The sequence below is a fragment of the Choloepus didactylus genome, chromosome 18 (genome assembly GCF_015220235.1).
Source record: "Choloepus didactylus isolate mChoDid1 chromosome 18, mChoDid1.pri, whole genome shotgun sequence".
NCBI classification, from domain to species: Eukaryota; Metazoa; Chordata; class Mammalia; order Pilosa; family Megalonychidae; genus Choloepus; species Choloepus didactylus.
In genome coordinates this window covers 1,825,267-1,841,848 of record NC_051324.1, presented here as the reverse complement: position 1 = coordinate 1,841,848, position 16,582 = coordinate 1,825,267, and the positions used below count along the sequence as shown (strand labels likewise).

The 16,582-nt window shown below is 62.2% G+C and overlaps 2 protein-coding genes across 11 annotated transcripts in view; both read right to left on the bottom strand.

The window, feature by feature from the left end:
• Positions 1–16,582, bottom strand: part of EPN2 (epsin 2) — a 63,785-nt gene that overhangs the window by 9,731 nt on the left and 37,472 nt on the right. For 8 of the 9 annotated variants that reach the window (XM_037810294.1, XM_037810290.1, XM_037810293.1 and 5 more), the window contains 3 exons: positions 6,278–6,390; positions 4,908–5,000; positions 4,050–4,227 (listed from right to left, as the gene is read on the bottom strand). In XM_037810294.1, coding sequence (XP_037666222.1) covers positions 4,050–4,227; positions 4,908–5,000; positions 6,278–6,390 — 384 coding nt within the window. Of the gene's footprint in view, positions 1–4,049; positions 4,228–4,907; positions 5,001–6,277; positions 6,391–6,913; positions 7,150–16,582 lie in introns of those variants that run through there. The other variant, XM_037810298.1, reaches the window with a different exon arrangement.
• On the bottom strand, positions 1,189–4,043 carry LOC119514499. Of its 2 annotated transcripts, none has more exons than XM_037810299.1 (2): positions 3,706–4,043; positions 1,189–2,349 (listed from the first exon to the last, which is right to left on the bottom strand). In XM_037810299.1, the coding sequence occupies exons 1-2, from the start codon at positions 4,011–4,013 to the stop codon at positions 2,049–2,051; spliced, it is 609 nt and encodes a 202-aa protein (XP_037666227.1). In that variant the 5' UTR covers positions 4,014–4,043; the 3' UTR covers positions 1,189–2,048. The 2 variants fall into 2 exon arrangements, with proteins under 2 accessions (XP_037666227.1, XP_037666228.1); XM_037810300.1 differs by having other exon boundaries at positions 2,307–2,399.

Here is a 16,582-nt window from a genome sequence, read left to right as displayed (position 1 = left end):
CCCTTCCGCAAGAACGCCAGGGTAACAGGCTCTTAAGGAACACAGTGGAGAACACGGCAGTTTCCCCCGACCTGATGTGTGTGAACACAGCATCTTGCTCTCCCGGGAGAGCCGGGCTCCCTCAGGGGGCCCCTGCCCGGGTGTCGGTGCCGCCTCACAGCCCACCCAGCTCCAGGGGCCAGGCGTGCACTCAGGGCACCCCTGCTGCGGGCAGCCCCTGAGGGACTCCACAGCCTCTCCCGACACCTCCTCCTGTTTCCCATGGGCCCCGCACCCCTTCCTCATCTGCCGCTGAGACAGGTCACGAGTGTGAATAAGCAGTGAGTCGTGTCAGGCACCACGTGGCCCCAGGCAGCTCTGGCCTGGAAGGACCCCCAAGCCCCGTGTGCAGGACCACACGGGGAAGTCCGGCCCACAGACCCAAGAGGCTCTGCTCAGCCTCTGCCACTCCCAAACAAGCCGGATGACCCGGAGAGCCCTGGGCCTCGTGAGCTGCGTCTTCTGTGAGGAAGGCACAGGGCCGGCTGCTCGGTGCGTGGACACAGCCCCGTGGACGCAGGTCAACGGTCGGGCACTGCAACCGCTCCTTCACCCGGTGCCAGGGCCAGCAGGGCACAGCATGTGCTGCCCCTTGCTTTCTTCACCAGCGCCAGGTGGGTGGGTTCCCTGCGGCCCCCTCCCCTCCGGGAACGGACCGTGGACCCGCTCCCAGGCCCCCTACATCCTGCGGGGTCCAGGCCACAGACAAAGGCCCCTTGACAGTGCGGATGAATGGGAGGAAACGAGGATGGAGTGAGTCAGGAACATCCAGCAGTTCCCGGCTCCTCCTGTGTGGGGTCCTTTCTCCCCCCAGCTTGTGGGCATTAATATTCATGCTCGCAGGGGCCGCCGGAGCTCGGGCGCAGGGAGCCAGCGCCTCCACCTGCTGCAGAGCAGCCTCTGTGAGCGCCAGGGCCCCGGCTCGGCAGCTGTGCCCCTCCTGCGGGGGGCTGCACTCCGGGCCGGGGCGGGGGAGCACGTGCCCCCGACCCAGGCCCCGCTCCCCCCCTCGCCCCACACTCCCTCCCGAGGCCACCTGCCCAAGCCACCAAGAGATGTGGTGATGACAAGCCCCGCTACCAGCAGGGCCCACGAGAAAGGCTCTTCTTCCATCCGGAGGGGACTCTAGAGTGTTTTTTAATTTGTGAACACTTATCAGGGCGACAAAGGGGCCCTGAGAACACACACCAGCAGGTTTTTTTTTTCTTAACCGGAGACTCGACCGGAAGCTGGCCCGGTCCCTGCCTCGGACTGCGTCGGTGGAGACGGAAGCAAAGGGCCACCCGGGGCTCGGCGAGGACACTTCCTACAGGTCCGGGCAGCACCACCGCTGAGGAGTCTTGGGAAAACACTGAGACTTCCACATCGTGAGTATGTTGACAGCAGGTTTCAACCAGCAGCAGGTGCTGGAACTTCTAAACCCCCTCTACCTGCGGCACTGGGCCGAGGAAACCACGGGGCCGCCACGTGATGGGACGCTGGAGCCGTGTCCCACGGGTTTCCATGACGACCGCAAATGCTCAGGCTCGTGCCCATGAAAATACGAATACATGAAACTGTATATATGGGATGGTCTCAACTCTGTAAAACCCCAAGTGCCCAGGAGGAAAAACAGGGAGAGAGAAGCTAACATTTTAACAAGAGTTATCCCGAGGCTGGATTCAGAGGTGACTTCTCCACAGGGGGCCAAGGCCACAGTCCAGAGGGCGGGACCTGCCGGGATGAGGAGCCACGAGCACCGAGCCTGCCCCTCACTTGCTGTGCAACCCCACAGGGACCAACAGCCTCTCTGGGCTTTCAGGGCCTCGGTCTCCTCCCCAAGCCACTGGGAGCACTGCCAGGTGCACTGGAACCCAAGGGGGCCTCGGGCCGGGCAGCTGGCCAGAGGCTGCAAACCAGTGGTCTCGGGCCACAGATGGGCACCCTCAGATCCACGTGATTCCCCCAAACCATGTGGTTGATTTTTCAAATTCGCTGCCAACATTTAACAATTAATAGATTTTTAAAGTTCAGGTTTCAATCTTCTCTTTAAAAATTGGATGCCTAACAGCCAAAAACTTGAAACCAGCTGGCAGATGAACGGATAAACCAGACGTGCACTGTACACGGATGACAGAATGTGCGTCAGCCGGAGAAAGGAGCGAAGTCCTGGCCCAGGCTGCTCCATGGACGAGCCTGGAGACGTGCGCCAAGCACAGACAGCATCTGAGTCCATTCACGGGAAACATCCGGAACAGGCAGAAGCAGGGACGGAGGGGAGGGCAGTGGCGGCCCGGGCCGGGGAGTGCGGCTGAGGGTACAGATTTCATTCTGGGGGGATGGAAACGTTCTGGAATCACAGTGGTGACAGCTGTACAACACTGAATAGACCAAAAACCACTGAACTGTACGCTTTAAAAGGGCTGAAACGGTGAATTTTATGTTACGTGAATTTTGTCTCAATTCAAAAGAAAACCCTTTGCAGGAGCCGGTCCACCTGTGCGGCCCCCTCCTCCCACCCGGCCTGCAGGGGCCTGAGACCCCGCAGCCAGGGGATGGCACTCTCGGCTGGCACCACCGGCCAGGGGGAGCCTCCGTCCAGCCCGTCCCGGACGGGCAGGGCCCAGCAGACCCCGGCCCAAGCCAAAGCTGCAGCTCTCGTGCCGGGTCCAGCAGCCCAGAGCAGACTCGGCACTACGTGCTCGTTTCAGTGACACACGCACCGTCTCCCCGCCGGGGCGACAGGAGCGCGAGTCTCCCCCCACCACCCCCGCCTCGCAGCACCCCCCTCGGCGCACCCGCTGCCTCCTCGTGTGACAACCTGCCTTTCTGGGTGCTGGGAACACCTCCCATCTGTTCCCCGATCCGTGCAAAATTAGAAACGAACTGAGTAATCTTTCCTGAGGAACATCCTATCCATGATCTAAGAGGGACACAGAACTCTTTTTCAGATTTAAAAATAAAATCTAAAGCCCCCGTGTGGAAAAGCTGCTGCGTCTGCAGGCGTGGTCAAGGGGGTCCCGCCTGCCCACCTGTACCCCAGAGGCTGCCCGGGGGGACCCAGCCTGCAGGGAGCGTGGCAGCAGCCCCCTCCCACAGCCAAGGCCAGCAGAGCCCCCAGGGCCCGGCCTCGCGCCCTCGCACTCACGGAGTCTCCCACCGGGGATGCCCTTGCCCCCCGCCCTCCTCCAAGAGGCCCCCAGACTCCTGGGCCAGTTCTGCCCCAGTGGCTCCCACGGAACCCCTCTCAGGCCCGGGCCACACGGCACAGGGCTGCGCCTGGCACTGGGCACACCTCGGCTCATGCCCCAGGCACTGACTGAGCGGAAACGGCAGCTCCAGTTTGGAGAACCAGAGACTCGCAGACAGAGGCTTGTTGCCACAAAACATACAAGCCTGGGGTCCCCGACAGAGAGCCCACCAGGCAGCCGCAGGTGAGGGGCCCTGCAGGGCGCCAGGCCGGGAAGCCATCGTGAAGCCCGCTGGCCGGGCCTGTCCCTCCAGTCCCTCCAACCGCCGACTGGAAACCCACACGCTCCAGGCGGCCACGGCTTGTTCAGGATTCACCGCCACCGCCCCTTCCCTTAAACCTGACAGGAAACGGGCCACCCGGAGTCCATGGAGCCCCCTCAGCGGCCTCGGCCTCAGGTGGGCACGTCACGACCTCTAGCTGAGCACGGCGCCTACCTCTGGCCGTTCTGCGCCGCGTCCTCTCTAGTCTCCCAGCGGGGAAGGGACGAGCACTTCTGACGTGCGTGGGGGCAGAGGGGGGGCTGGGCGCCAGCTCTGCCTCGACCACAGCAGAAAGCCACGCGCAGAACGGAGAGAAACGGTGACACGGTCCTCGCAGGGGCAGCAGCCAGCTCCCCGGACAGCGGGTGTCGGGGGAGCGCCCGAGCGTTCATCACCATCGACCACGCTTGGGGTGTCGAGGCGTGAGCTCCCCCTCTGCCGAGGGAGAAAGGCCAGCACTTCTGCCCGCTGCCCGCACCCATCTGGCAGGCAAGCCCAGGGGACAAAGGGGTCCTTACCGAACGACGGCCAGGGGTCCGAAGAGCTGGCCGGGGCCGCTGGCCCGCCCCAGGGGTTGGTCTGGTTCGCCGCGGAGGACGACGGGCCCCAGGGCTCTGCTTTCTGGGCAGCAGGGCCCGCACCGGGGAGAGCGTCCATCAGATCCACCAGGGAGGTCTGCTGCGGGCGGGAGCTGTGCTTTTGAGACAAAGAGGAAAAGAGGAGGCAGGTTTTACTTGGCCACAGGTACAGCGAACATCCATGCGTTCGCCCAGCTCCAGGGGAGCTGTGCCGGGAGGGGCCGAGGAGCCTGGGCACAGAAACACCCGGTCTCCTGCCCGCTCCCCACCGTCGCCGCTCCCGAGGGCAGCCAGGACCCTGGCCACACCAGGCTACCCCGTTTCCACAAGTCCTTTCCAGGGTAACCCTGGCTTTCGCCCGGGCTGTGTTCCACCCCCAGAACCCTCCCCCACCCCCACCCTGCAGCCCTCCATGGGCCCCTCCACCTCCCTGCGCCCCTTGCTACCCCGTCTGCTGCAGGGTCCTCAGCACAGTGACCCGGAGGCCATGGACCCAGGCCTTGGGGCAGGAGGGGAGGCTGTATCCCAGTGTGTGGCAAGCTTGGCGCGCACCGCGGGGGCTGCTGACTGCTCTGGGGGCTCTCGGCACCCAGCCTCCCAGACTGAGGACCTTCTGGTCGGTGGGTTGGGACCTGGCCCCAGTGCTCGGGCCGGCCCCTTGGAGGTGCTGGGGTGGACGTGTTTTCGTCCTGCTCTTGCTGGCGCCTGTGCTGGCCGGAGGACACCCGCGTGTCCCGCCCGTGCATTTCGGCAATGACCACGAGAGCCGCGAACCCTTCCCCACCCCCAGGCCCCAACCTCTTTCTTCTTGGGAACCTTGACCGTGTCCCTCCGGCTTTCTTCAAGGGCCATCTGCAACCTCAGGGCGTCACCCCGCCGCAGGCGCTCCTCCTGCAGAGGGACAGCAGAGTGCAGGACAGTGTCACCGCGGTCACACCGCGAGACGCGGCAGAGCGGCCTGTGCCCACGGGGAGTGCACGGCGGGATCGGGCGCCGTGTCGAGGGCAGGTTTACCGACAGCTCGCGGCACACACACCGACCACCGCGCCGTGCAGCTGCGGCTCGGGGCCCTCTCCGCCATGGGGACCAGCCCCCCTCGGGGCCCGCGCCCGGCAGCCTGTGATGCACCCGCCCTGCTGAACGGGGGGAGGCGCCGGCTTCCAAACGGTTTTTCTCAAAATGAAAATGGCCTTATCGTTCTCCCTAATAACAAACGCAGCATCTCTGCTTAAAAAATGCAAAATCAGATCATCTCAGAAAGGAACCAATCAGACAGAGGACGGAAGTCACAAACCACCCTACCTCCCACCGTGACTGCCCGAGAGAGCGTGACGGCTAACAGGAATCACATGCGTGCTTATCCATAAACACACATACTGCAACAGGATACACACACATACAATCACGATTTACGAACTAAGCGGGGTCGAGCAGCGTGTCTGTCCCCGCGTCTCTCGCGGGCCTTTTCCCTGCTGCAGACGACAGTCTGCCCCTGCAGGGGCACGTTCCCCGCAGCTGTGCGAGGCCCCGGGGGAAGCTGTCCGCTCTCGCTGAGCATCCAGGCATTTCCGGTTATAAGGGCAGAGATGATGCGGGGACAGAATCCTCGAATCACTGTCTTCCCTGCATGCTCTCATTTCTCAACGAGACCTAGTTCTCACCACCCTTTCTGACCAGAGCACTACGAAGACAGACTGAGCACCTCGGCCAGAATGATGACAGCCACACAAGGGAACTTCAGTCTCTCCTTTCCCCCTGACCACTTTAAAGTTCTGTGTGCTTATTAAAGACAAACTGGAAATGAAAGGGAAATTAGGACTGCATCACACCGTCATCTGCACACAAGCCCTCCTGTTTCCGGAGCATTCCCTTCTGGCCCTTCTCTCCCCGTGCTGCACCCAGTCAAGGTCCTGATGCATCTCACCAAACGGCCTCCCCAAAGGCCTCGTCCAATCCTGCCCCTCCGGCCCTGCAGGAGCCTGCCCGCTGCCTGCGTCCCCCGCAATCCTGCCCCGCCAAGGGGGGTGAGTACACTGTTTATTAAAAACAGAGCCCAAGAACGCCGGCCGTGTCCATGCAAGCGTGTCTGGGAAGCACTGAAACGTGGTGACTACGGGCCGTGGGACCCTCCTCCCCAGAATCCGCCCCCGGCCCACCCTGGCACTGACCTGCTCAGCCACTTCTCTGCTCATGGCCAGCGCCAGCTGCAGCTGCAGTTCCTCCTCGCCGCTGGTCTGGGGCCGGGCCTGCTCCAGCTCGGAGGACACCCGCGGGGAAGTGGCTGCGGGGGCAAGAGGCCAAGTCAGCACATGAAAAGATGGGGCGACTGCTGGGCAGACACCTGAGCACATCACACCCCTCTCCCCTCTGGGATCCACAAGGCCTGTCAACAGCCGACAGCACGGGCCCTGGAGAAGGAAGGCTCCCAGGGCTCTTGAGGGTGAGTACCAGGCCTGGCTCTCCGTGGTCTCACAGCCACACCAGCCACGGGGCCCTGCCCGGGAGAAGGCGCCTTCCATACTGCAAGCCAGTCCCTGCCGGCCCAGGACAGCCTCGGGTGTCACTGCAGACCTGCACGTGTACTGATTCTAAAAAGGACCGCGAGCAGGTTTTTCAAAAAGCTGGATCGAAGAGCGTGATTCAGATACCAATAGACCAAGACGGGAATCTCACTCCGCATTGCCCAGCAACAAGGATCAAGGAAAATGAGGCCCAAACGCTTCTGCAGTGACCCAACCACAGTACACAGTTTCTGTTTTTTCTAGTAACGTTGAACATTTACTAGAAAAAACACACGTACGTACATTTTTGCTATAAATTCTCAGATAGTTAAGCACTTGTAGCAGCTCCTGAGAAGACAGTTCTATTGAAAGGATGAAACATGAATTCCTAGCTGATGTCACAAATCCAAATAAAGGACTCCCATGAAGGGCTCTCTGAACGTCCCCACGTAAACAGCCAGGCTGGGCCACCCGGGCGCAAGATGCTGGGGCTCCCGGCAGCACCAGGACCTTCTGTGGCTCGAGGGGTCTAGAAGCCTCTAGAAAACAGACATGCAGGCGCACTCGGGAGTGTGTGCCCGAGCTGGCCCGCCTCTGCCCACCCAGGAGGGCTCCGTGCAGCTCCCCCCGCCCAGCACCCCCCACCCCTGCACTTCGCCCTGAAGGCCGACGGCGCTCTGCTCCCGGGGTGGGACCACGTCTGCCCCGTCACCAGCAGGCCCAGCCCCAGGGCCTGGCACAGGAGCTGGCAAATATCTGTTGGATGGATGAGTGGACAGACAGATGGTCAGATGGACAGATGGAGAATTCAATGAGAAGTTGTTTTCAAATGTTCCGTGTATCAGTTTACTGCCTTCTTTCAGGAAGTCGACTCTGGTCACCCACCAGAGTCGCTGCTGCCTCAAACCTCCCTCCTAAACGTGCTGCTCAGGCTCTGCCTCCTTGGGAGAAGGTCGAGGATCAGGGAGGGTTCCCGCCAGGTAAGGTCTGGCTGCGTGCCTTAAACAGAGGAGGGCTCATGCAGCTGAGGCCCTGGGGGCACCACAGAGAACCAGGTCCAGGGGCTAGAGGGGGGCTAGGCTGGGCAGAGGGGGCGGGGCAGGACTGTGGTGGGCGTGGTCAGAGTGTGGGGGAGGACTGTGGTGGGCGTGGTCAGAGTGGAGGCAGGACTGTGGTGGGCGTGGTCAGAGTGGGGAGGGAGCAGAACTGTGGTAGGCAGGGCAGGACTGTGGTGGGCGTGGTCAGAGTGGGGGGGCAGGACTGTGGTGGGCGTGGTCAGAGTCGGGAGGGAGCAGGACTGTGGTGGGCGTGGTCAGAGTGGGGGTAGGACTGTGGTGGGCGTGGTCAGAGTGGAGGCAGGACTGTGGTGGGCGTGGTCAGAGTGGGGGCAGGACTGGTGGGCGTGGTCAGAGTGGGGAGGGAGCAGAACTGTGATAGGCAGGGCAGGACTGTGGTGGGCGTGGTCAGAGTGGGGGGCAGGACTGTGGTGGGCGTGGTCAGAGTCGGGAGGGAGCAGGACTGTGGTGGGCGTGGTCAGAGTGGGGGGCAGGACTGTGGTGGGCGTGGTCAGAGTGGTGGGGGGACTGTGGTGGGCGTGGTCGGAGTGGGCGGGGCAAGACTGTGGTAGGCGGGGAGAGGGGCGGGGAGATTGTGAACTTCTGGACTCTGACATTGCCAAGCAGAAGCAATATTTTGTCATAGATCTTTTTTAAATAACACACCCAAGCACACAGCAATAAGATTTCGCTTGTAACAATTCTGTGTCAGGAAGCACAGCGAGTTTGCTGTGATTTATGTCAACCAAAAGAACTGCCCTCCTCGCCCTGTGCCCTGAGAAGCCGACCCCCCCCATAACCTACATGAACAGGTAACGGCAGAAAACGGCCGCAGTCGTAGAAACACGCGGGTTTTTCTAAATGCAATAAAGCAGAATCCCATCCCAGTGCATCACCCCAATTATATGTTCCAAAGTACTTCTGAAGAAATAAAGTTAGGTAGCAATGAAAAATCCTCAAATCCTTCTTATTAAGACCCCAGAACAAAAGTACATCTCGACTGATTTTGTTCCCAAACCCGGCCTATGGCAATCGCGGAGCAAAGGCGCCGTCCGGGTTGGCAGAACGGCGAGGGGAGCCAGGTGTTCTGGGACGCTTGTCAGCCGGACGCGGCTGCCCTGTCCACACCACCGACCTCGGGCCACCCGTTCCCAGCTCCTTCCCGGTAGAGGGCTCGCGGGCTGGGTCCCAAAGGCCTCGGCCCGTAACCAGCACGGCACCCGACATCCTCCACGCAGGACCCAGTGGGACTCATGGGGAAGAAAGCGGAAGGCCCTGTCCACCTGCCCCTGGAGAGAGCCTGAAGCACGCACCCCATCCAGGCTGAGAAGGCTGCTTGGCTGTGCCGTGGCGGTGCCCAGCCGGGCCCCGCTCTGAACAGGGTCCCACTGGAGACACGAGGCCCCCCTCGTCCTTCAGGCTTTTCGGCACAGCTATGAGGCCAGACTGGGTTTGGACGCAAACACCCACTGCGGCTGGGACTGTGAGAACACCGTCACCCAGCACCTGCAGGAGCAGTGTGCCACCCCAATGAGGAGGGCACAGCGAAAGGGGATTCTGTGGTTCTCCCTGCAGATGTTCTGCTCACAGTTCCGCGGCATGCAGACTTCACAGCCACCGCCCTGCACGTCTCTGGGCTGCGCCCCGTGGGCCTCAGCGGCTGGGGGATTCCGGCGGTGACGTCCTGGCTCAGTGAGGGCAGCTCTGGCCACAGAGGGCTCCTGGGGTGGGCACATGGCCAGGTACCCAGACGCCATCATGAGGCCTGGACAGCCCCTGGACCACCCAGCTGCAGGGGCTGAGCCGAGGGGTCAAAGGTGCTCACTGCATGGGGGCCCTGGAGAACAGAGGCCCGGGAGCCCTGCCTCTCGGGTCAGTGACACCCGCTGCCCTTAGCCGGCTCGTCCCCAAATTGGACCAGGCGCCCCTCCGCCTCCTCCCGGCGGGGATGGCCCTGGCACCCGGAGCCTACGTGGATGGGTGCAGCCTACATGCGCGTGGCCGAGAATCAGCGCGGACGGGCCTCACCTCCAGGAGAGCTGGGCAGGGAGGACACAAATGCCCGACGTTTTCTCAGAATGCAGCCCAGGGAAGGACCGAGAAACACTGTGCCTCCTGCAGAGGGAGCTCGGGGCCGGGCACCCCATGCTGAGCAAAGGGCCCTCCCCCAATGCGGCCCCGACACAAGGCTGCAACGTTCCCTGACGAAGATGCTCCATGGGCAGCTTCCGTTCATTTCGAAAGAAAAAAGAGAAGCAAAGTTGATGTAAAAGCAGAAGTTGCCTCTTCTCCTCGGTGACATTTTGCAATCTTCCTAGAAAGTACTTAGGCAGCACCGGCCAGTCACACAGCCATGATGAGAGGGAGTGGTTTTCCCGGCGAGCGGCTCTGGTGGCAATGACCCGACCCCAGGGGTGCTCTCTGGCCCAGGGCCCCTGGGAGGAGGACGGGCCGGGGGCCTCGGCTCCCTGTGTCCCCACAGGGCCTCGGCCAGTGACGCGGGGCACACAGCACTGCCCCCACTTACGAGGCCCGGGGGCGGTACAATGGCAGACATCAGCCCCGGCCGCGGGAGCCGTCTGCGAAAACAGCCCTAGACGGGCGGCTGCCTTCTTCTAGCAGTGGGCCCACATCCAACAACTGCTCTGAGTTTCTGCCTCCCCACCGGGGAAACAGGGAGCAATGGGGGCTGGGGAGGCGCAAGCGGGCTGACCCACAGAGAGCGGCAGGACGGCCGCAGCCCCAGCCGGCCCTCCTCCCAGCAGCGCCCGCCGGCCGGCCAGCCTCATTCCATCTGGAGGCCACCAGACCCCTTGGGGTGGGGCTGTGCCAGCACCCCACACCCTCACAGCGGAGACCCTCAGCGGGCACCCGCTCTGACCCTTCCCGGGAGCAGGGCCCCGCCTTCTGCCACGCTGTGACCCCCCCGGGGGCTAGAGACCACCTGTGCTCCAAGGCCAGCTTCCTCCCCCGGGCCCAGCTAACTTCCTTCCTCATTACTGAACCGCAGGGAAGCCCTCACTCACCCAGATCTTTCTCAACACAGCGACAGCTTCCGGTGGTTCCGCGGCCCATTTCCTGAGTCAGCGGTGGCCCTTGGCCAGGGCCGACACCCCCACCAGGAGCCCCGGCCAATCCGAGCGTCTGTGCCCTCTCCCCTCAGAAGACCAGCGCCCTCGCTGATGGCCCGGAGAGGTGAGAAAATGAGCTCTGTCAGCTGTGGCAACGGTAAACGACGGAGGGGAGTAGAAAGGTGTGGTGGAAAGGCAGGAAGGGACAAATGGAAGGTGCCGCAAAGCCCCAGCAGCCAGAGCACTCAGAGGCCGCGAGGGGCAAGCCCACCGCCCGCCGTCACACCACCACCCGTGACGCGGCCTGGCAAGAATGTGTCACTGGCCACAGACCCCAACCCAACGACTAACCCGAGCTCACAGAAAGATCGGGGAGGCACGGACAAGTGCGGGCCGAGGGCTGAGCTGTGGGACGGTGGCCGGTCATGGGTCAAGGGACGGCTCTGCAGCGAGGCAGCCGGGGGACGGCAGCTGGTGACACCGTCCTGGCTTAGATCAGCCGCAAGGCGCTTCGGGGAGAACAGGCAGAACCTGAGGACGGCCTGCGCGTTAGACGACGCCGAGGAACTGCTGCTTCTGTTGGGTGGGACAACGGTTTGGGGACGACACAGGAAGATTTTATTTTTATAGATGCACCTGGACTGTTTAAGGGGGAGCGCCATGATGTCCGCTGTTTATTTTTAAATACTTCAGCTTAAAAAAAAAGGAACACTCACCCTGCCCGTTCCTCTTCCAGAGGAAACAGCTGTTAACATTTTTTCATGATGCCACCCAGAAACCCTTTTACTGCCCCTCACTCCAGTGTGGGTGTGTGAGAGCACATGTGTGTGTGTGTGAGCGTGTGTGTGTATGAGTGTAAGCGTGAGCAGTGCTGGGATGTCTGCGTGTAAGTGTGTGAGCGTGTGCCCACGTGAGCGTGTTATGTGTGAGTGCATGTGGGTGTGGGAGTGCAAGTGTGTGAACGCGTGCCTGCGTGCGTGTGCCATTTCCTCCTGTCTCACCGTGGGCCTGACACGGGCCCTGCCGCCGGCTCACGCGTGCCCCGGGCGGGGGGAGACAGGCCCACCTGCCGGGACGGCTCTGGGGTTCCGTGCTGGCGTGTGAGAGGCTCCCTGGCATCTCGGTGGGGTCACAGGCCGTGAGGGGAGCCCGGCCCCCACGTCCAGAACCGACCACCCCTCTCCCAGACGCAGCAGCGAGGCCTGTGATGGAGCTGGAGGTTAAGCCCAGAGGGGACGTCAGAGCCTCGGGCAAGTCCCTGTCCTAGGTCCGGTCAGGAGAGACATGGCGGAGTCAGGCCTGGGGGGCTGTGGGGGGAAGCAGAGTGGGGGGGAGACACCTCTCCCAGAGGGAGGCTCCAGCAGACTCTCGCCGGGGGAGCGAGCGAGGCAGAGGGGGAGCCGAGCACCAAAGGGCTGGGGACGCGGGCAGGCCACGGAGGGTGGAGGTGGGAGAGACACTGTGGGACCAGGCCGGGGCGGTGGGAGCCCGGGCCCGGCAGCGCTGCTGGTGCTGGGAGGTGCCGGGTTCTGGACACGTGTGACTGAGACCCCCTGAGACCGTGCAATGACGCGGAACTGCCTGGCAGCTCACACGACCCTCGGGGAGCGTCTCCCCCTGGCCTTCAGGCAAAGCACCGACGACACAGCTGCGTGCTCTCCCCTCACTGCCCGCGGCCAGGCCGCCCGGCCTCCTTCCTCCGTGAGCCCCGGCCTCATGTGGGCAAGAAAGGGCATCCCGTCCACATGGGCACCACCGCCACAGCCTTCCACCAGGCCGTGAGCACCAAGGGGCGGGGTGATACGGGTTTTATTTAACCCGAGACCCCCAGGCAGGGCCTGGCTCCCAGCAGCCCCTCACACCAGCACCATCTCCGCCGTGCACGCACCTGTCCCAGTCTAGCCTTCTCCTGCCCAGGCAGCGAGCACGTGGAGGCAGCAGCCCCAGAAGGTGGGGGCCCCAGGAGATGGGGGCCACAGAAGGCGGGGGCCACGGAAGGCAGGGACCCCAGGAGGTGGGGGCCACGGAAGCTGGGGACCCCAGGAGGCGGGGGTCATGGAAGGCGGGGACCACAGAGGCTTTGTTTGCAGGCTGCCCATGGCCGGGCGAGATCCTGGCCCAGAGAAGGTGTGCAAATGGCTACACAATCAGCTTCATTTCCAGGGATAACTGGCAGCGGCTGTAGCCTCTGAGGGCACCCCTGGTGCTGGTGCTGGGTGAGAACCACCCTCCTGTCCCCCGCACACCACACCAGACACAGGCAGGAGGCCCCATCACACCACAGGGCCCGAGGCGGGTGGGGCTGCCCGGACTGGACCCCAAGCGTTACCAACTAGTGGGGCCCTCCTGAAAGCAAGCAACATGCCCCCATTTTGCCCCTTTTGCAGAGAACCAGAGGTGGGCACTGGGCCAGGCCCCCCACCCTATCAGAACATCACCCACCTGGAGTCCGGACCCCTCCTCACTGCCTGCCCACTTTCCCACGCAAACTGCAAGGAGGCCCGAGCAGGTGTGCAGGGACAAGGGGCTTCTCCCGCGCCCCAGTGCAGGGCCTGGCTCCCAGCAGCCCCTCACACCAGCACCATCTCCGCTGTGCACGCACCTGTCCCAGTCTAGCCTTCTCCTGCCCAGGCAGCAAGCACGTGGAGCCACAGAAGGCGGGCACCCCAGGAGGCAGGGGCCACGGAAGGCAGGGACCCCAGGAGGTGGAGGCCATGGAAGGCGGGGACCACAGAGGATTTGTTTGCAGGCTGCCCACAGCCAGGGGAGATCCTGGCCCAGAGAAGGGCTGCTGGAGCCTGGGGCGGGGAGGACAGGAGAAGGGGGGAGCCTGAGCAGGGCCATGTTTGGCCTCAGGCATGGCTGGGGCCAAGGGGGGAGGTTCCGGATCGGGGCCAAAGGCAGCCCTTGCATTCATCGGCAGGAGCCAAATGCCCTGACAGAACAAGAGCCCGTCTGCACGTTCCCTGCTGGCGCCGGGTCAGCTCCCTCCGTCATGGACCATCAGCCAGCGGGTGAGGGCCGGCCCGGCCGGGGCATCAGGGCACTGCTCGTTATTCACTGCCTCCCAGGGACACCAGCGTTCCTGCCGCTCCCGCCCACCGTGAAACCAAGCGGGCATGACAGCCTCCTCGGGGTGGAGCAGGGGGCACGGCCCCTCCTCACAACACACAGGACAGGAGGGCTGTAGACCCGCCTGCACCCGCCCGAGGTGGGGGCACCACAGCCCACCCAGTCCCAGCGCGGGGGGGTGGGCACGGGCAGCCGGCGCATGAACCCACATCTGGGAGCAGGCCCCAACGTGGTGTGAAACTTAACAGAGATTATCTCACTTTTAATCCAATCATATACTTAAAGAGAGAAAGTTAAATGTCTACAGCAGTTCGTGTAAAGTTATACTTGTAAACAGGAAACTAATTTTTAAAATGAGTATTCCAGTAATAATTTCCACCTATTAAATTAGTAATGATCTAAAAAAAAGCCGCAGTGCCCGCCGTGGGCCCGGGGCTGGACGCAGCACCCTCACCTGCTGCTGGGAGCTTCGCAAATGGGCACGAGCCCCCTGGAAAGCAACTCAATATGCTTCAAAAGCAGAATGGTATTGCACGCTCTTCCCATCCGTCTCACTTCTGCGAATTCAAAAGCGAAGAAAGAATCCAAAGATTCCAAAGGGCGAGATCTCTGCGCAGAGAAACCATGGCGGGTTCAAGCTGGTGAGACCCCAAAGGAGCTGACGAGTAAGACGAGAGCAGGGGATGCAGGGATGATGCATTTCCTGCACGTGAGCAGCGTTTGATGGACACAGCGACCCAGGAGACAGGACCATCCCACCCCGCTCCGCAGACCTCAGGACGAGCGGTTACAGAGGCTTGGAACTGCCCAAGTTCTAACTGGAAAGTAAAACTGCATCTGCAAGGAAACATCCCTGAAGGTGGGTGAGAACAATCATGACATAATCAACATAATCGTGCTTCTCTGGGAGCCCGAGCAGGGGGTCAGCTTGGCCCCATGTGCGGCCCCCGCCGGAAGCCGCAGCCCCCGCACAACCGTCCCCTCTGCCACTCGCCCGGAGCCTGGGCCTCCCCTGCACACTGGGGTGATAACCCACGTGGGAACGGTTTGTGGGACCCTAAACTGCAGGCTGCTACAACGCCTAGCACCGCCCCTGGGGCACACACGCTCGAAAAGTCAAGCAATGAACAAACTAATGTTTTGACAACTATGCTTCGAACGTGGCCCATGGTCACGGGGTCCTTCTATGACACAGCAGAGCGCTGGGCTCTCGTGTGACCCCACACAGCCCCAGGCCTGGCCTTCGGTTCACCCCCAGATTACTCCTGCAGGCCCCGCACACACGCCGTGCCGGCTTCTGCGACAAGGCTACAAGACGGAGGCAGGGGCCAGTGGGCGCAGCGTCACCACGAGGGAGACGGGGAAAGCCCGGAAGGAAACGCACCAGCATGTGGCCAGGTGTCTGAGTGGTGAGGTTATGGGGTGCCTGTTTCCTTTCCCTTCTTCTGTGCACGTTTTCTTGACCCTCAGGGGATGGACATGCATCGCTTCTACAGTGAAAAACCCTAAGAGAGTCTCTCAGTCCCCGCCCGCACCACCCGCGGCAGTGGACACTCAGCGGCGGGTCCCCTGCTGGCCGGCTGTGGCCAGAACGCGGACGAAGCCGGGCCCTCGGCAGCCAGCAGCGGGGATCCCAGTCGCAACATCGATCCTAAGCTCCTGAGGCCTGGGGTGATGCGGCTGGCGGTGCCTCTTTGAAAGGGAATGAGGTGCGGGCAAGCAGGGGAAAGAACCTTCAACGGAACACAGCTGGGTTCCCACACGCCCATTTCCAATCCACCCCAGAGCCACGATTCCCACCTGGCTGTCCCCCGGAACCTCCGGAAGCTTCCACCCCCAGGACTGCAGTCGATGTCAGAGGGGGCCCAGGTATCGGGGTGTTTAAAAGCTCCACGGGTGACGGACCTGCGGATCGAGTCATGACCAGGGGCTGAAGGGAAAGAGAAACGGCATTTTACAACCGAAACACAAGCTAGCAACGACGACTGTTGCTCCACTCGACCTCGAAGCACTGAGAAATGAAACAAACTGTCTATATTTCTGCCAAAGCTCACAAAATATATTTTCAAAAGACTAAGTAAGACTGATACCTGGGCCAGGTGCCAACCGAGATGGCCACACCATATAAAAACACAACCACCAAAAAACAACAACAAAATAGGGCTCAGGTGTACTCAGTGTCCACCCATTTAACCAACGGCCACTGAGCGCCCTCCTGGGCCAGGCCCTGGGCGAGGGCACAGAGACACGGGCCTCGCTGCTAGAGCTCGTTTCACAGCAGGGGACGGAAAACAGACCATTCCAGGTCATGAAACGGCAACTCGAAACCAGCAACTACTGAACCAAGAATCCCAGAATGAAGGCCACCGTCGGCAGCTGCGTGACCGTCGGCTGACCTGGCCGAAAGCGGCCCCTCCGCCCTCTCCCGCGGTGCACGTGGTGCCAGTCCACAGACGGCCGTGTGTCTGCCTGTACTGAAAAGGATGCTTTAAAGACCGGCGGACAGACGGTCAGACGGTTTGTGTGGGTCAATTTTCCACAGCACGAGTCACCCACGACGTCTGTCACTTCACTAACAGCCCTCGGGCAGCACGTGGCAGCCGCGGTTCAGGGCCAACGACACCCTCCGGCGACAGGAGGGGCCTCCCCGTCTAAGGGGTGTCGCTGCTCCTAAAGCCACCAAGGGAGGCACGGCTTGCGGTGGCTGCTCACGGGACAGCCACATGTTTTGTAGAAAAATCTTAAGACCACTTTCTCCGCCTGAAAAGCAGGGG

Bases quoted from the DNA above. Each gene is read 5' to 3' on its own strand.
- LOC119514499 (XM_037810299.1), bottom strand. From the start codon at position 4,013: ATGGGTGCGGGCAGCGGGCAGAAGTGCTGGCCTTTCTCCCTCGGCAGA. The intron at 2,350-3,705 runs GTAGGCGCCGTG...CCATCCCCCCAG, and splicing joins GCGGCGCAGAACGGCCAGAG to AATGAAATCTGTACCCTCAG.